The 20,703-nt window shown below is 42.0% G+C and overlaps 1 protein-coding gene across 1 annotated transcript in view; it reads right to left on the bottom strand.

Annotated features, from left to right (window-relative positions):
• Window positions 1-733: 733 nt before the first annotated feature.
• LOC147891757 (ubiquitin-conjugating enzyme E2 36-like) overlaps window positions 734-20,703 on the bottom strand; it is a 35,807-nt gene continuing 15,837 nt past the window's right edge. Inside the window, exons 4-9 of the mRNA XM_087388446.1 lie at window positions 16,781-16,839; window positions 11,913-11,954; window positions 11,755-11,828; window positions 11,466-11,563; window positions 11,136-11,213; window positions 734-1,189 (exon numbers count right to left, since the gene is read on the bottom strand). Coding sequence (XP_087244572.1) covers window positions 11,176-11,213; window positions 11,466-11,563; window positions 11,755-11,828; window positions 11,913-11,954; window positions 16,781-16,839 — 311 coding nt within the window. The 3' untranslated portion in view covers window positions 734-1,189; window positions 11,136-11,175. The remainder of the gene's footprint in view (window positions 1,190-11,135; window positions 11,214-11,465; window positions 11,564-11,754; window positions 11,829-11,912; window positions 11,955-16,780; window positions 16,840-20,703) is intronic.

Genomic DNA, 20,703 nt, shown 5'->3' with positions numbered 1-20,703 from the left:
CTCCATTATTCACTATTGAGCTTGCCCTACAAACAAATAATAGCGGCCTGAGATAACAGCAGCCCTTACTATAGGCAACTTTGGTTATCCCCCAGCCAAATATAAGATATATGTACTATAAAGTACTCTATAGCAGGGCAACTGTTCTTTTTTGACCTAGAGAAACAAAGTCAAGAGTTAAGGGATTCACTTGAAAGTTTGATAGTTGAGAATATTAATTTACGGTTTGAAAGAAATGTACTATTGTCATTAAACATATTACATCAAACTCGTATTTGAAAATTAGAATAAGATTCTCACAGGCATACTCAGTCAGTTGTCTACAAAGAGTATAAAACACTGCTTCAGTGGGGCATAACCCCTAACATGATTGGTGATGTGCCATTTATGCAACGGTGACCCTCTAATCCATCCATATTAACAGCATTCTTTAACGTCACATAAAGAACATTTTCCCACAGTTTCAATGGTACATTCCCATACCAGATTATGTAAGACGTATGTCTTAAAAGACACTGCATTGGTACAAAACATTTGGTAAAACACATGTATGGCAATATCATTTCTTAATCAAGCCCATGCCTGGATGAGATGACACTGGAATACATTTCATATTAAGTACACTAATTTCACATAAAGACAACTAAACCCTTGCCTTTAGCATGTTATTCGTCAAAAACTTCATAAACCAACTAGTATTTCAACATGACATATGGCAGCCATCTGCTCCAGAAAAAAATGATTAAATCAAGATCAATTAGTATTAAAAAACTAAAAAGTGAATATGAAGCAGATCCAGACATTGTCAGCCACACTATGATAACACATAGATGATGATGTTCCACCAACCTGTCCACCAACACATTATAAAGTGTCACTTCAAATTTAAATGCTAGAAGGCGGCATGGGAACCTTATGTGAACTGCCAGAATAATGTGACACCTCACACTAGTCTCAGGATAGGTCTAAAAATGCAGATGATGCTCTGTCCCACATAGCTTGTACAGGAGGGACTAGTGTGCTATATTATGAATATGTGCAAAATCTGAAGATGATAGACTTTGAATTTAATGTACAACTCAGCAGTCTTTTCACTGCTGCAATTATAAACCCCATCCCATGAATCCAAGAAGATAGAAAATCCTGGCCCTATTGCTTGTACCCAGCCGTATAAGTTCAAAAGATGCATCTGACAATAATTCAAATAAGTCTTGTCAAATGCAGGCAAAACCATAGAAAAGTTCACACATAAACGTAATATGGTTATATCAGCCAAAAAAACACAGCAGTGAAACATAAAGCAATCTTCAAGACCCAGAGAAACACAATTTGAGAAAGCATCTGTTAGTAGTAGATTTCCCAAATAACATAAAAATTTGACTAAATACTTCAAATTATATGGACTCCCAAAAAAAACCACCCAGTTTTCCATTGAAATTTGTCAGAGGCAAGTTACACCCACACTTTTAGGCCACCCTATCACAATTTGATGAAGCTTTGGCTACACGCAAACTTACATTAGCCAAAACCAATATTCACCAACCCTAATTCAGTGTCATAATAATTTGTTAGAGGCCAATTATACACCCAAATTTTGCCATCCTACCATAGTTTGCATTGAATTATTATGGCACTGAATTATTATGCAAGCTTGCATGTCGATGATGGCAATATTCACCAACCCTAATTCAATGTCATAATAAATGTTGGATAACTAGCATGCTTTTCTGGGTTTTTGAGACAATGTTTGAACCTTAAATGGTATGCACATTGGAGTCTGGACAGGTAATGACTCATGTACCCATGTCGGAAGCGTGTTTGGTCTACGAGTTGCATGGTTGGGAGAAAGCCACAGAAGAACTACCTATGAGGAAAAGCAGCCAGACTATGAAGTAGCCACAAACACCCTTGTACAATCATAAACTTCAACATAATGAAGTATAACGCACTAAAAACGTGCTGAGAGTTTTGTTCTCCAAGTCATGGATTTGCATTTTAACCAAGAAGCCTCCCTGTATCTCTACCAATACATCCAGGTAACGGATAGCACAGGGGGTTCAAAAACGGTGTGCCCATTTGTCCTCTCCCAACAGACACAACAGGTCCCAAGATTCGCCCCAATATCCTAAGTGCCTTGCCCGCTATGGCTTCGATTGTAAAGAGCATGTTGTAAATCACTCCAAATGATGCACAAAGAAATGTTGTGCACTAGCAGGAAAGACACATGATGCTTAAAATGTCATTCCACCTGTCCAAAAGAAACAAACATACTCTCCCATGCAGCCTTTAGACCCAACTACAGAGGAAGCTGTCTACGAGGGGACCTCTGTGTCGAAGGAGGAGCCCAAAGAGGACAAACCTAACCAGGATCTGGCCCTTTATCTGAAACGAGGAAGAATCACATGTGAGAATTTCAAGAGGCCTGGACAAGTCTAATGAAGGGCTTGGCCTGGACAGTAATGTTCATTATCCCCATCATATACCTAGATGAATCCAGGAACATTCCCAAACTCATCCTCTAAAAATACAACATAGTGCAGTTTCAATCTCATGATAATCACTCACAAGGTTGAAAACCATAAACTCCATCATGCATAGCAGGGACTAGCTACTATGACATCCCCACTGACGTCATCAGCGCCCAACAGTGGGTGTAGACCATAGTATAAAAAATGCTCTCACACATACAAATCCACACACCCACACATACTTGAGCATCCATTTATACAAAGCCTTCGTACTGAGTTTTTGTCGGCACTCCAGAGGTGAAGGGCAGACTCAGCCATGATGAAGGCTAGCACTAAAGGAGAAGGCTTATCAAAAGGTAGTCCAAAATCTCTTCATTCAAGCTACAACTGCTTCTGAAGTCTAAACATTTTAAGTCTCTCCCCAACGAGCATCTAAATCTAAATCTAGCTGATAGGGCAACGCACCATTTAAGATAGAAAGAATTATCACAATACCAGCAGGCCGCAACTTGGACGAAAACTTCACAAGGTGAAATTTGCATGTCCGCTAATACGGCAGAGCATATACCTAGATGAATCTAGGAACATTCCCAAACTCATCCTCTAAAAACACAACATAGTGCAGTTTCAATCTCATGATAGTCACTCACAAGGTTGAAAACCATAAACTCCATCATGCATCGCAGGGACTAGCTACTATGACATCCCCACTGACGTCATCAGCGCCCAACAGTGGGTGTAGACCATAGTATAAAAATATGCTCTCACACATACAAATCCACACACCCACACATACTTGAGCATCCGTTTATACAAAGTCTTCATACTGAGTTTCTGTCGGCACTCCGGAGGTGAAGAGCAGACTCAGCCATGATGAAGGCTAGCACTAAAGGAGAAGGCTACTCAAAAGGTAGTCCAAAATCTCTTCATCCAAGCGACAACTGCTTGTGAAGTCTAAACAATTTCATTTTAGTCTCTCCCCAACGAGCATCTAAATCTAAATCTAGCTGATAGGGCAACACACCATTTAAGATAGAAAGAATTATCACAATACCAGCAGGCCGCAACTTGGACGAAAACTTCACAAGGTGAAATTTGCATGTCCGCTAATACGGCAGAAGCATATACCTAGATGAATCCAGGAACATGGCCAAACTCATCCTCTAAAAACACAACATAGTGCAGTTTCAATCTCATGATAGCCACTCACAAGACTGAAAACCATAAACTCCATCATGCATAGCAGGGACTACCTACTATGACATCCCCACTGACGTCATCAGCGCCCAACAGTGGGTGTAGACCATAGTATAAAAATATGCTCTCACACATACAAATCCACACACCCACACATACTTGAGCATCCATTTATACAAAGTCTTCGTACTGAGTTTCTGTCGGCACTCCGGAGGTGAAGGGCAGAGTCAGCCATGATGAAGGCTAGCCCTAAAGAAGAAGGCTAATCAAAAGGTAGTCCAAAATCTCTTCATTCAAGCTACAACTGCTTGTGAAGTCTAAACATTTTCATTTTAGTCTCTCCCCAACCAACATCTAAATCTAAATCTAGCTGGTAGGGCAACGCACCATTTAAGATAGAAAGAATTATCACAATACCAACAGGCCGCAACTTGGACGAAAACTTCGCAAGGTGAAATTTGCATGTCCGCTAATACGGCGAAAGCATATACCTAGAACATTCCCACTCTCATCCTCTAAAAACACAACATAGTGCAGTTTCAATCTCATGATAGTCACTCACAAGGTTGAAAACCATAAACTCCATCATGCATAGCAAGGACTAGCTACTATGACACCCCCACTGACGTCATTACGTCATTAACGCCTCACAGTGGGTGTAGACCATAGTATAAGAATATGCTCTCACACATACAAATCCACACACCCACATATACTTGAGCATCCATTTATACAAAGTCTTCGTATTGAGTTTCTGCCGGCACTCCGGAGGTGAAGGGCAGACTCAGCCATGATGAAGGCTAGCACTAAAGGAGAAGGCTAATCAAAAGGTAGTCCAAAAACTCTTCATTCAAGCTAAAACTGCTTGTGAAGTCTAAACATTTTCATTTTAGTCTCTCCCCAACGAGCATCTAAATCTAAATCTAATTGATAGGGCAACGCACCATTTAAGATAGAAAGAATTATCACAATACCAGCAGGCCACAACTTGGATGAAAACTTCACAAGGTGAAATTTGCATGTCCGCTAATACGACAGAAGCATATACCTAGATGAATCGAGGAACATTCCCAAACTCATCCTCTAAAAGCACAACATAGTGCAGTTTCAATCTCATGATAGCCACTCACAAGACTAAAAACCATAAACTCCATCATGCATAGCAGGGACTACCTACTATGACATCCCCACTAACGTCATCAGCACCCAACAGTGGGTGTAGACCATAGTATAAAAATATGCTCTCACACATACAAATCCACACACCCACACATACTTGAGCATCCATTTATACAAAGTCTTCGTACTGAGTTTTTGTCGGCACTCCGGAGGTGAAGGGCAGAGTCAGCCATGATGAAGGCTAGCACTAAAGGAGAAGGCTAATCAAAAGGTAGTCCAAAATCTCTTCATTCAAGCTACAACTGCTTGTGAAGTCTAAACATTTTCATTTTAGTCTCTCCCCAACGAGCATCTAAATCTAAATCTAGCTGATACGGCAACGCACCATTTAAGATAGAAAGAATTATCACAATACCAGTAAGCCGCAACTTGGACGAAAACTTCACAAGGTGAAATTTGCATGTCCGCTAATACGGCAGAAGCATATACCTAGATGAATCCAGGAACATTCCCAAACTCATCCTCTAAAAGCACAACATAGTGCAGTTTCAATCTCATGATACCCACTCACAAGATTGAAAACCATAAAGTCCATCATGCATAGCAGGGACTAGCTACTATGACATCCCCACTGACGTCATCAGCGCCCAACAGTGGGTGTCAACCATAGTATAAAAATATGCTCTCACACATACAAATCCACACAACCACACATACTTGAGCATCCATTTATACAAAGTCTTCGTACTGAGTTTCTGTCGGCACTCCGGAGGTGAAGGGCAGAGTCAGCCATGATGAAGGCTAGCACTAAAGGAGAAGGCTAATCAAAAGGTAGTCCAAAATCTCTTCATTCAAGCTACAACTGCTTGTAAAGTCTAAACATTTTCAATTTAGTCTCTCCCCAACGAGCATCTAAATCTAAATCTAGCTGATAGGGCAACACACCATTTAAGATAGAAAGAATTATCACAATACCAGCATGCGGCAACTTGGACGAAAACTTCACAAGGTGAAATTTGCATGTCCGCTAATACGGCAGAAGCATATACCTAGATGAATCCCGGAACATTTTCAAACTCATCCTCTAAAAACACAACATAGTGCAGTTTCAATCTCATGATAGCCACTCACAAGGTTCAAAACCATAAACTCCATCATGAATAGCAGGGACTAGCTACTATGACATCCCCACTGACGTCATCAGCGCCCAACAGTGGGTGTAGACCATAGTAGAAAAATATGCTCTCACACATACAAATCCACACACCCACATATACTTGAGCATCCATTTATACAAAGTCTTCGTACTGAGTTTCTGTCGGCACTCCGGAGGTGAAGGGCAGACTCAGCCATGATGAAGGCTAGCCCTAAAGAAGAAGGCTAATCAAAAGGTAGTCCAAAATCTCTTCATTCAAGCTACAACTGCTTGTGAAGTCTAAACATTTTCATTTTAGTCTCTCCCCAACGAGCATCTAAATCTAAATCTAGCTGATACGGCAACGCACCATTTAAGATAGAAAGAATTATCACAATACCAGCAGGCCGCAACTTGGACGAAAACTTCACAAGGTGAAATTTGCATGTCCGCTAATACGGCAGAAGCATATACCTAGATGAATCCAGGAACATTCCCAAACTCATCCTCTAAAAACACAACATAGTGCAGTTTCAATCTCATGATAGTCACTCACAAGGTTGAAAACCATGAACTCCATCATGCATAGCAGGGACTAGCTACTATGACATCCCCACTGACGTCATCAGCACCCAACAGTGGGTGTAGACCATAGTATAAGAATATGCTCTCACACATACAAATCCACACACCCACATATACTTGAGCATCCATTTATACAAAGTCTTCGTACTGAGTTTCTGCCGGCACTCCGGAGGTGAAGGGCAGACTCAGCCATGATGAAGGCTAGCACTAAAGAAGAAGGCTAATCAAAAGGTAGTCCAAAATCTCTTCATTCAAGCTACAACTGCTTGTGAAGTCTAAACATTTTCATTTTAGTCTCTCCCCAACGAGCATCTAAATCTAAATCTAGCTGATAGGGCAACGCACCATTTAAGATAGAAAGAATTATCACAATACTAGCAGGCTGCAACTTGGACGAAAACTTCACAAGGTGAAATTTGCATGTCCGCTAATACGGCAGAAGCATATACCTAGATGAATCTAGGAACATTCCCAAACTCATCCTGTAAAAACACAACATAGTGCAGTTTCAATCTCATGATAGTCACTCACAAGTTTGAAAACCATAAACTCCATCATGCATAGCAGGGACTAGCTACTATGACATCCCCACTGACGTCATCAGCGCCCAACAGTGGGTGTAGACCATAGTATAAAAATATGCTCTCACACATACAAATCCACACACCCACACATACTTGAGCATCCATTTATACAAAGTCTTCGTACTGAGTTTTTGTCGGCACTCCGGAGGTGAAGGGCAGACTCAGCCATGATGAAGGCTAGCACTAAAGGAGAAGGCTAATCAAAAGGTAGTCCAGAATCTCTTCATTATCCCCATCACATTTAAATGCATACCGGGTGAAATCTTCACATGGATAGTTAACACTCCTGTCCCTCACAGTCCTGGGCTTTTCGGTTGTGGAGCCGGCGCAGTGCAGCTCGCACATTCTGTGTAGTGAACAAGTATCGGGAAAGGGGGGGATATAGACTTAAGGCACATAAACAAAGGAAGAAGGTGAGTAGTTGTGTTCAATGAAAGGACCAGTCCTGGGAAGAACATCATAATAGTCTCTTGAAATGTTAGGTGGGCTTGAGGAGAACTTCAGGGGATGAGGACCAGATCTGAAAGAGTTTGGAAATGCTGCAGCCTGTCTATAGAAGACTAAAAACAGCAGGCGTTTAGGTCTGGACATCTCGAAATCAGGTCTACATCTGGACAGCTTGGAATCAGGTCTGGAGCAGCTCGAAGACACTAAAGGAAGGAGGTGGCTGGCTCAAAACCGTTTGAACAGCTGCCATACAGCAAACAGGTTGAAACTGCTGCAACCTCCGAAAATCAGCCAAACCCCATCCGTGATCTTCCAGAATCTCCAAGTTCCCAAGAGACACTTGACCTTTACTTTTCACAAGGGATAATTCGGTCCATCAAGTTTACGCTTCCCAAAGTTCAGTATGGGAAGGCAGTTGCTTGAGGCCATCTCAGGCTCTCACTTCTTGTTAATGTAAGACTGATATGAGAAAAAATGCTAAACAAAAACAGCATCCCTAAAACACTTCTTTCTGTCCAAACACTGGGTGTTCTCAATGGAGAAGATGAGTGAGATTGCTGCCCACCTTGATAATCTTAGGTTGATCAAGCAGCTTATGTACAGCTGCTAGAACTTGTGGCTGAGGCAGATTCTGCACAGAACCTTTGGAAAGAGCTGCTTCCAAACCGTGTTTCAAACAGGCTGAAGATGATTACAGCAAACCCACGCTCTCCATAATGTCAGTATCCTTCAGAGCTTCACAATTGATGGAGAGGAGATGGAACTCAAAGGATGATTTGATAGAGAGTGGAGTGCAACCCCACCGTGTATAGACCTCTAGATAGAGCTGCCCAGTCAGAAGGGCCAAGTGGACCGCAAGCGACGAGCCATGTAACTGAGTGGCTGACTGGCTGTCTGTCACGAGGTAGATTTTCTGCACATACATGTGCAGCCAGCAGGTCTCTGGGTTCCATATAGAACCCCATCACATGCTCAAAGCAGGACATGCCTGGCTCAAATGCCTCACCTTCTCTTATCTTGAAAATGAGCAACTGATTGTGAAACCCCAACACCCTCTTTTTACGGTTGACTGTCTCATACTGATCCTTCATGCTATCACAACCTCAATATCCATCTTCACACCTTGTGGCTCTGTGCCTAGCTTCAGTGCCTTTTGAAAGTTTCCAAGAAAAGCACAGTTCTGAATTTCAACTTTCAGAATAATAGTTGAAACAATGCTACTGCTCCCCACAAGTTGGGCACTGAAATATCTTTTGTGAGGATCCAAGCAGAAGAAGTAAAATTGGATTCTACAGAAAAATATTCATGGAGGAAGTATTCTCCAGTATCCATGAACCAATATTCCATGAATGGATTATCCATGGATGACAATTAAAAACATCAAATTCAAGGGGCCAACGATGGGCATTACCACTGCAAGAGCCGTCTCATTTACTGCACTACTGCCCCAATCGATTGTGAGTTGATCAAGAAGTCAACCTCAAACCGTTGAGGTGACCTTCTGTTGTCGTGAAGGTGTGAAAAGATAGGAAGTGGCAGGCAAGCAAGCTTGCAAGAAGGAAGGTCAGAGTGGACATGTCAGGGGCCCTTGCTGCGCAAACTGCCATACCTCTCAAAAAAGAGCACCTTTCCTTTCAAAGATTAAATGCAAGGATTGAGAAGCTTTGGAAGCATGGAAACATGTGAGGAAATCAAGCAAATATTATGAACATTGCTACCCAAAAGCTGTAGAAAATTCCAAGAAGAGATGCCCTTGTTTGCTGATGTAGACTAAGTTGGTACCTCACACAAGCTGTAGATGCTCAACCAATACCATGCCAAATTGATCGAATAACATATAATTGTGTTGCAACCACCCCCCCATCCGTAGAGGATGTTTACTGTTCTTACTACTGTTTGCCAATAGGCTGATTACAACTGTTGCTCAAAGGGCTGAGAAAGACAACTGTACATGACTGGAGGTCCCTACGTATAGGTGGAGATGGAGAAAGGAATGCTCCTCTGCTCCCTCTCCCTATCTCCTGCTCGAGGCCTGCTGGTCCCCCCTGGAGTTGCGGCTGCTGAGGCTGTACGGAGGCTGCAAGGGCTGATGGATGGGATGAGGAAAATGGCCCCTTACATAGGCAAAATCCTTCCACAGACAGTCTGTAAGACCTACAGAGTATCTGATTCTGACCACAAATCACTCTCCTAACTTTATGAGTGTTGCTTCATTGTAGTAGAAGATGCTTCTCTTCCAGCTTTCAGATTGCACACAAAAGTAAAGATTGTTTATTAGATATCGTGTGATATTATACTTAGGACGTTCAAATTGCACTACCTTTGCTTTCACCCCGTCCCTCTAACTGCTATCAGGGTGTGCATGGCGTTTACATGTGCATTGAAAGTGTCATTGCAGGTATATAACAACTTCAATAATGCAGAGATTCAAGAGGTCCAAGTTCCACACATGGCAACTGAAGATGCATCTGTTGCTCATTGAGGAAGGACTGTTCTCTGTTCTGTTGTGATCAAGTACATTATAAATGCTAATGAAAAAGGATCTGCGTGTCAGTGGTACATTGTTAGTATGCTGGCTTGTGAGGAGGCAGACATTCATGCAAGAATCTAAGATTTAAGTAGTGAATCTGCCTACTACGTAAGTACAAATGTCGGAATAAACATGGTCTTAGTTTTAGTTTATTCTTCTCTTGTATTCATGAAAATTGCATCTTCCCTTGCCGTTATCATGAGAGTTGAGCTTGTGGCTTAGTGTATAAAGGAGTAGATCGTTCTTCGTCCTACCTTTTAGGGCCTGCTTTAGTTGTAGTTGTTGTTTCTCTTCCGGCTTTGGGATTTCTCAGATGCTCTTTCTCTACACCTACAGCAATGCTCGTGTGTAGATTAAAACTCTCATTGTTAGATATTGCACTGATCTAACAATCGATTTTACAGACAAGAATAAATGTGGGTAGCTGCGGTACCCAAATGACATCACATATCATTTTTGAAACACCCCATTCCACCTTCGTGTATCTGAGTTTTTCTTGTTCCATGTAATCCTTTGAAAGGTAACATTTTCTCAAGAAAGAGCATAGCCCAAAAAAATCTACAGGCAGGCATGCAGGTGCACAGGATACAGACCTATGCACTCCAACTTCCAATGCCAGAACAGCAAGCCAACCTCTCCAGATTACCTATGTGCCCCCATCACATGCAACCTCTTGGTTCTCATTCTCAAGACCTCTCTCAGCCTTAGCAAACTCCTACCTTTTTACTTATGGGGTTCCTTGGCTGTTTGCTTTTCTTCAGATAGGTGAAACGCTGAATAGTCATTTTAGGTTTTTTAGGTTGCCTTCAAAAATATTTACACTCTAGACCAAATTGCGACGAATTGGACAGGGTATACGCAATCTGTTGTAAAAACAATAGTCCAAGTTTGCTTGGGACATACTACTGGTACTTTCTTCTGATACATCAGTGAAAGGCATAAAGGGACTGGAATATTTTATCAACAAATGACAAATTAAACGCAAGAAAAAGAAACGGCTCTTGAAACTCTTTTCTAGTAGCCAATTATCATTCAAAAGGAAAAAGAACAAAAATAAATGGCCCACTTACATGCTAAAGAAGAAGATTTGAGGTCTCATTCCTCCCCAACCTAGGTTCCACTGGCATACAAGCGGGTCCATTCTTTTGCTGCTTCCAAAATCCTTACATGGGTCAGAAAAACCACACTTGCAACTTCAATCTGGAAAATACCATTCAGTCATCTTTTATCAACATGACAATGAAAGCCAGAATGAAGCAGTTGCACAACTCCCTTGTTTAAAACTGTAGATTAAGATATGTGTGCACGATTGGAAACAATCCAAAAATCAACATGGTATTAACACCTGTGACAAATACTAGGCATCTACTTTGAGCAAAAGTGTACAAATGCAGATTGACCTGTTTCTACAGCATCGGCCTCACTGGTCTTCCAATGTTTTGCAATGTTCTCAGATAGTGGATCATCAGGATTGGGAGCACTGAGCAGTGCTTGAATGCTGGACAAATACACACTCATGAGAGTATCAAATTCAGTAAGACACATAGATCACCCTTAGAAACTGTCGACAGCCAACATCAAGTAAAAACTTGGTCCCAAGTTAAACAATCCAAGCCCACAATGTCATGTCCCATTTCTACACTATAAGGAAAGTATAAGTCTGGAAAAGATAGCACACAAAATTGAGACCTTAATAGAACAGTACGAATTTGCAAAGCAGGGCTCCATTTGTCCTTCAAAATGTCCAGGCAAATGCGTCCCAGCTGTAAAACAACACGGATCTGCTAAGCCGGTAACTTCACCAGATAACTGAAAAAGCTCTCTTGGCTAAAAATTTGGTACGGTACCTTGTCAATGTTGGGATGATATATCTTCGTCAGGAAACGAACCTAGACCACAGTAAGTAACATAACCACATTAAAGCAATTGTCGTTTTTGAACAAATGCTTGAAACAAATACAATGAACTAGTAGCTAAAGAATAGAAAACAATACGCATGGCACCTTAAAGTTATTCATGACTCATCAACATTAGTTTGCAGAAACAGACAAGTAGCCAACAAGCCAACTAATTGATGGAACCCAGGGTCTCCCTTCTGACATAAGACTAAATGTGATTAAAAGGGAGAGCCACACACAGACATTAACAGACATTGACAGAAAGAGGGTTAGAGAGAGAGAGATTGAAGATGATAGCTTTTATCGTGCAACAAGATACAACATGCACTGTGCGTGTGCGTGCGTGCGTGTGTGCGCGCGCGCGTGTGTGTGAGAGAAAGAGAGAGAGAGAGAGAGAGAGAGAGAGAGAGAGAGAGAGAGATTAACGTCTACAAGAGGCCTCGCAGGCCTATGAGACAAAGTGCGAACCCAAGAAGTACCTCATACAAGCCACTGAGGGCTGAAGAAAAGGGTTCACTAAGACCCTTGCTGAGAACTGAAACTGAAAAACTGAAAAACTGCAAGCAAAAGCTAACATGCTCAGCTAGTGAGCAAAGCAAAACACTAGACTAGAGTAGCAAAGTAACAGAAGTGTGTCAGGTGCTCAGGGCTAGCAGTCCTAGTACGTGCTCAGAGAGAGAGAGAGAGAGAGAGAGAGAGAGAGAGACTTTATTAACATCTACGAAGGACTGAAGGTCTATGAGACTGTTTTTTTCAATGAAAGCTAAAGGGGTGGGGCCACTAAAAACGGGCACCCATGCCAAGGGACAAGAAAACACATACATGGATATCCATCCGAGTAACAGGACCTGTGTATGCTGTTTTGGGGCCAACTCCACCGATCAGCTGAATAAGCTCGGCCATCATGTGTCTAGATCTAGTGAGGGCTGGCATTGTGGAGGAAGTAATGGAATGCTGCTGGTGCTCATTTTGATCAATCTATCTAGGTCCCTCCCTCCTCTATAATCTCTGAGAGGTAGCTCGTCGTCTGACAAGTGCTACCATCACTGCCGTGGTCTATCTCCCCATGTCAACTCTAGTTCCTACAACATCCCCTCCCCTGCTACCCCTGGCTCAGGTCACCAGAGAGAGACATATACATGTAGACATATATTCAGAGATATAAGCTTATACATACATACATATATACAGGGGACGAGGCACATTAGAGACCTAGAGTGCATGACTCGACAAACTCAACCTTTGGTGGACTCCCAATGCTCACATGAGGACCGCAGACTCTAGTCTCTACTATTTGACTTGTGTGTGTGTGTGTGTGTACAAGTCAAATAGTAGAGAGGAGATATCTTTGGTCCTCATGTGAAAGTCCATTCGAGGTCGAGTCTGTCGAGTCGTGCACTCTGGGTCTTTACGTCACAAAGCCATATTTATCCCTAGAAATAAAGAGAACATATTTTATTTTGACTTTGATAAAAGCTTATTGACTCCGGTCAAAGAGTTTTGACTACAGTCAAAGTGAGTTGACTTCTATCAACTAGAAAAATTTTCATCTTTTTTACTTCGGTCAACGTGAGTTGACTACTATCAACTAGAAAAATTTCAATCTTTTTTATTGTGTCTACTTAGTTGCATGGTGGGTACGCCCACAAAGGCCTAGGATTAGTCCAAAGGATTAGAATGCATGCATTGGCTAACTGTTAACGGGTCAAAATGTGCTTTTATTTGTGGCAGGTGCTTGAAAAGAGCTAAAATCCTCACATTATAAGGGGAAAGGCATGCAAACTAGACGTCCAAAGTGCCAAAGGGAACCACATGTTCTAACATTACTATTTTTAGCAAGATTTTCCATGATTGAAATTCATGAGGACGAGTTTTGGAGAGGGCTTGCTCTATTGTATCTGCAATTTGCTCTAGCTTCCTCTTTGCACTCTGCATTAGCTGAACTTTGTAGCAGACTCTTGAATTCTGGAATACAAGACCTCTCGAAAGGGGGAGCACAACCCTTATTCCTGGCCCCCAGTGTGTGTTTTTTGTTACTCCTTTCCCCCTTTTAGTTCTCCTAACTCTGCAAAAGCAATTCACTGCAGTTCCCTCTCAGAAGTAGTGATCAGATACATGTTTTCCCTGTTTTTCCTCTGAATTCAAATTCTTTATTCTGCAAATTGAATCAGGGAGGTTCCCGTTGGGTTCAACTGCTAGGATCTCCTCTCACCTACTGCGAATTGAGATCTCTAGTTGCGAATTTACTAGGAAGTGCTGTGTCAGGGTTTTCAAGCTGATTACAGATTCGTTTTTAGGGTATTCAGGCTGATTACAAATTCATGTTTAGGGTTTTCAGGCTGATTACAGATTTGCTTTAGTGCTTTCAGGCTGATATCACTCTACTATGTCTTGTTTCCTCTTGCCCTTGGCTTAGGTCACCGGAGAGAGAACATACACATATAGACATATATTCAAAGATATGAGCCTTGTGCGCATGCATTAGTGTGAGCGTGCGCATGTGTATATTTCACCCAAAAAAAAGTGTGTGGAGAGAGAGAGAGAGAGAGAGAGGTGTCTCGTGGGTAGCGATGGAGACCTCCTACAGCCTTCTCTGCAGCTGTCTACTCCGCCACTTTTTCCTTCAGTGCCTACCGTACAGCCATCCGTACATGCCGTACGGCCGACCATACAGCTTGTACGGTCATCTACGCAGCCTCCTTCCGTATCTGTGTTGCAGCCCTCGGTGGCTTTTGCTCCAATCTCATCTTCCTCCTCCTTTCCTGCTGCTCCGACACCTGCTTCTTTTGTTTTCTCTGCCTCTGTGCCTCCTTTTGCCTCTGCTCCTCCTACTCGTGTTTTTCTTCGGCGGAAGCATGGTGGTTTGTTTGCCTCGCCTTCAATTAAATTGGCAAAGGTGGATGTTTCCGATGGCCCTTCTTCTTCCGAGAGAGAGAGAGAGAGAGAGAGAGCCCAAAAGTATGTTAGAAGTCAAAAATCCTTCTTGAAGCATCAGCTGTAATATTTCCTTTAAAAAATCTGACCCCAAGCAAATCAAGCATAAAAGATCTTATGATGACCTGAGAGGACTAACAAATCAAATGTGACAACATTTCTGTGTGTGTGTGTGTGTGTGTTATATATATATATATATATATATATATATATATATATAGCACACACACACACACACACACGACCTTGCACCTACAAAGTCAAACTCAAATAGACCACCAAACCTACATGTTCTCTTTCAAGGCACATGTAGCTTCATGGTAGAATAACACGAATTCTCTAATTTTGCACAAAGCCTTGTACCAATGTGGTGCATGTCATGAACATTATGATCTCACACCTACATTGTCGTATATAAACTCAAATAGACTACCGAACCCCTTTATACTATTTCAAGCACATGATAAACTTGTAGCACTAGTTTCGCACAAAGCCTTGCATCAATGTGGTGCATGTCCTTGCAAAACTTTCACTTAAGCCTCCATTGGACCGCAGATATTTCCAATTGGCTTGTCTGCATTTGGAAGGTAAGTGTTTCACCTCCTGTCTCTTCTAGCAATAGCAAATTTGTCAGCTCTTCAAAGGTGATTGGTTTACCCCTCATCATGACGGATGACACCAAGTTTTCATCACGATGGTCACACCAACTTTGGTGTCGTCCGACTATTAATTTAGGGTATGACAGCTTTTAAATCTTTAACAGTTATGTACCAATGATAGCATAGGCCTATGGACAATCCTTGAAGTGTTTGTATCTGAGAAAGCAGCATCATGGGCACATGTCAAGGGTCACAGCCCTAGTGTTTGGGGGTCCTTAAGTCCCCACCACCTAGCCACACATGCCTCAAAGATCCCAAGAAAATACTCTCGGGTCTAACGTCTTCACATTACATACCATAACTTTTACCATTGCCCATTGTCTATGGAATTACTCATCATGTGCTTCAGGCCTTTCTACCTGCATATTTCACTATTTTACCCCATTAGACCACATATGTCACAAGGGGAGGAGGCCACTGCCCCCCGATTGGCCAAACAGCTAGAAATATCCTGTCGGCAGCCACACATTTACCATTAGACCACACCAAAGTGAGATTCGCTGAGTCTTGTTCAATACTTTGCAATTTTCACAACTGCTGCCACAACTTTCACTTAGGAATGGATGGGAAATGACCTCTCGTGACCTCTTGTATTGGCATTAAAAATCGCATAGATGCAATAGCCATGAAGTAGATAGGCCCACGCTAAGCTGTGATTCATCCACTAGTCCATTCTGAAATTAAGCTTCATCATGTGATGTGATCCTCACAGTTCCCTACTTCATATAACTTTCGAGCTGAAGTTGAGTTCATATTGAAGTTAGCTGAAATTGCCTTGACCGTGCCCAAGTACAATGGATGTGGGAATTATTTTGAAGAAAATATGATGTCAAATACAAACAATTGAAAACCTGGGACCTTGTATATGTAAATCTCCTACACTTGCAAATAGATATCTTAAATTAGTGTAATACTTCAGTAGTGGACGACTCAGCTCATGGCTCAGCCTGAATGATACCATTAAACAATATATTCCTGGTTAAAAACTAGTTAATATTCAACACAAGACTTGCTATCTAGAATAATTGCCATACGACTATTACCATAATCCTCATAACATAATCATACTGGACAAACCACTTAACGAAAATTTTGTAAGTATACAGTTGGCGAGTAAAAGACATATTCATCACTTTGAAAGTCCTGGGACATTGGGGCTGACAAATAAAATCCCCAGTATGATAATTTAATAAGAAATTCTATAAACAACAAGGGCCCACTGACCTTGGGAGCAGCCATTGGATATTCCTCGGGTAAAAAAAGTTCCAATTTGAAGACTCCACCTATGCAAAAAACGCAAAAAACAGAGTCAGTACAAATATCATCTCCCATTCATAAGCAACTATGTAAATGTCCAAAGTGAAAACGACTCAAGCTCAAGCGCAAGTTCCAGTGAGCAGAACAATAGTAGGCTAATCAAAATTTTACAGATTGACAACAGGATACTGTTAAACCTCTGACTCATCCATAAATGTTAGGCAGACTCGGGTGAGGGAATGTCAGGACTCTCAAGGAAACATATCAGCATTTGATTTTTTTCTCTTCCCTGCCCTCTGTTGACATAGAACCTAATTTTCTGACAGCTTCATTACTGTCGGTGGAGGTTCTAGTCAAGACCTAAGATTGGCTGTAAACCATTTTCTACAACTCTGTGTGTGTGTGTGTATGTGTGTTGACCCGCTCACAAAAGAAGTATAGCTCCCTATATAAGGGTTGATGTATAAAAATATGGCAAGTTATTCTTAGAGACAGAACCTAATTTTCTGACAGCTTCATCAATATCAGTGGAGGTTCTAGTAAAGACCAGAGTTTGTTGTAAACCATTTTCTACAACTCTGTGTGTATGTGTGTTGAATCTCTGACAAATGAAGTATCCTTGAACTCAGCTGTGAGTTATTTGTTTTCACACAAGTTAATCCAACAGTCTCTCTCTGTCTCTGTCTCTCTGTCTCTCTCTCCTTCTCCTGTCGCCCGTACAGCTCACTCCCGTCGGCCGTACAGCTCACTCCCGTCGGCCGTACAGCTCATAGCTCTCTCGTCTCTCTCTCTCCCTCCCTCCCTCCCGTCAGCCGTACAGCTCCCTCCCGTTGCCCGTACAGCTCATAGCTCTCTCTCAGCCATCGCGGTACAGTAGGTCGCCGTACAGCAGGTCACCGTACCTCACCCGTACAACAGGTCCCGTACTGCCTCCGTACAGTCTAACAGGAACAACACCCTTGGCTGAGCTGAGCCCGGTTAGCGTCAGTGAAGGGCTTGGAGAATCTGCCAGGCCACCATGGATTTCCCGAAGGTGAAGATTTTCGCCACGATCCCTGTCAGCAAGCCCTCTTACTTTGACATTGCAGCAACACCCAACCCCTATGCTTTGACCTACAAGAAAAGGATTGGATTAGACCCTCAGGAGCACATTTACCACTTGGAGCATGAAATCAGAGAGCTCAAACTGCTAGTTGCAGCTCTTAGCAAAAAGGTGAATGAGATGGAGAACAAAGGCAAGCAAGAAATTATTGCAGAAGCTATGGAGAAGTTCAACACATTTCCACCAGCACCAACTCTTGTCTCCAAGGTCAAGGAAATGATCAACACTCAGGTGAATTCAGCCAAGGAAGAGATGGCCATTGTTGCGGACAGCAAACTTAACAAAGCAGATCTATACACAGAAGTAAAAGAGCAGCAGGCTATAGCACATAATAAGAAGATACTACGCATTGGAGGGCTGCCCAAGGATTGCCTTGGCCTTTTCAATGAAGAAGAGGATTACACAGCAGACGAGAGGATTGCATGTCTCAAGAAGGAAATACCACAAGTAGAATGGCATCATAATGATATTAGCTGTGTCTCCCAAACAGGAATGCAAGTACAAGTGTTTTCCAAGGAGAGAGCGGGGAGAATTAAGATTCTTCAACAAACAAACAAGTTGAAGGGCACAAGGATTTGGATCTCCGAGGAGCTCACCTTAACTCAGCTCAAACAGAGGAGTGTCGAGCTCACCAAAATGAAGGATGCACGTAAAGCTGGACAATTGTATATCAAGATGGAAGTCCTAGTATGTATCGATATGATATAATAATCGAGCTGAGATGCCATGTGCACTCCTCGACCCTCTGGCTTATCCAGATGTTGTAAGTCTTTTTGACATTTTGTACTTTGTCCCATAGACCCGTGAGGTCTCCTGCGGACGTTAATACGACTTTCTTTCTCTCTCTCTCTCTCTCTCTCTCTCTCTCTCTCTCTCCCCCTTTCCTCAGTTGGTGTTCATGCTTCCGCACCCACTAATTAATACAGGCACAGTTAGTAAAAAGTAAGTGTCATGCCTATTACACCTTTTTACCAATGAAGAGCGATATATTGCTTTCTAGAATTCACTCCTCATGCTGTTGAAGAGAACAATTGTACATTTTGTAACAAACCTTTGTAACAAACTATTGAAGTAGAGGGAACAAGCTGAACAGAACCCCTACACATTCATAAAGCCAAAGATTGTAATTCCATTTTATGTACAACTTCACAGACAATCCTAACCGGATCTTAGCCACTTTAAGATCTGGTCGCTCCTTTGAGCCAATAGAATATGCCATATAATTTGGCAATTGGGTAATGCTTCTTCCTTGTGATTTGTTCAAATATCTACAGAATCTCAGACACACCACCTTTCTTTAAAACTAGAGCAAGAAGGAAGAACATCAAATCCTCTGAAAAAAAAAACAGTACTCATTGATACAATTTCTTGACGTGATTCGCTGAAAAGCAGGAAAATCAAGAGGAGGCAGTTCTTGATAAATGCATTGATAGTGGTTCTTTAAGAGATTGAGTCTTTCTTGGTTCCCATTGTTTGTCTTGAACAAAAACTAGATAGGCAAACACTGGAAAGAATCACCATGCATAATGCAGAATATTCGAAGTGACCTAACTCAAGACTAGTTCAGGCACATGAAGAGGATGAAGCTGAACAAAAAAGATCTCATGTTGCTGTGCCAAACAAGATGAAAGAAGCTCCACAAACTCAAGAAGCAGCCATTTTTTCTTACTCAATATCAGTGGCTTCTAAAGCTCCTTCCTATGGCAAGAGAGGAGATGGATCACGTGATACACACATACTTGCAAGTGATTGATCACACAAAGTGTAGAATGAATGATGGAGAGAAGAGTGCAACCCTCACCTTCTCATGGAGCTGGAGCTAGAGAGGTGGTCACCGACTTGCGACAAGCTGAAGCCACATGGACAATCAATTGCCACGTGGCAACTGATTGGACAGCCCCTTGCCACATCATTATCAGCCGCGTTAGCACTATCAACCAACATTCCACATCATCTGCCGACTACCACATCAACTACTTGCCAAATCATTAACTTGACATCTCCAATACATCATCTGCATGCCATGCCATTTGCCATTTCACATCTCAGCCATGAATGGATGAAATCCTCACCTATCCTATTGCTCTCTGGCATATTCTCATATAAGGGCCGTACCTATTTAGCATCTAGATCTAGGTGGCTGTCCAAAGGGCAAAGCACCAATTCTCTAACAAAACCTCCCTTCTTTGCTACCATGAGAGGAACCTATCAATAGGATAGTATCCAACGGATTCCCATGTTGATGGTATGTCGCATCCCTTTTGTAAAATATTAATGACTCATTTGTTCTAGACACCACAAGAATTTACCTCCCTGTGCCCAATACACCATCAACTCCTTGGTAAAAACCATCAATGATGAACTTCTTCACATGTTGCTGAAACCTTTCTCGAACTCAAACACAAAAACTTCAAAAATGATTTTGAATACTAGTTGGAAACTTAGTTCAACAAGGAAAACTTATCGATGAAGCTGGAATTGCAATAGAGCTAGAAGATGAGAGAGGGAGAGAGAGAACAAGAATAGCACTAGGGGCCAGAAATAAGGGCTGACCCCCTCCCCCCCCCCTCAGTCAATAATAAAAGATTTCTCTTTATTTATTGGGAGAAGCACGATTTCGTGACAATTGCTATCCTTGCATAAGTATCATTTTGTCCTTCAATCTGTGGCCACTTTAAACTTTCTCGTGGCTTTACCCTTGCCTCTGTCATAGAGATTCTCAATTGGTTGGTGCTAAAAATTTGAGTCACTATGCGCTACATGCTGACCAAGAATCAAACTCAACCTT

This window comes from Dipteris shenzhenensis, chromosome 17, assembly GCF_047967505.1.
Source record: "Dipteris shenzhenensis isolate YYH24624 ecotype China chromosome 17, Dip_SZ_1.0, whole genome shotgun sequence".
NCBI classification, from domain to species: Eukaryota; Viridiplantae; Streptophyta; class Polypodiopsida; order Gleicheniales; family Dipteridaceae; genus Dipteris; species Dipteris shenzhenensis.
This window is presented reverse-complemented; position numbering and strand designations above follow the sequence as displayed.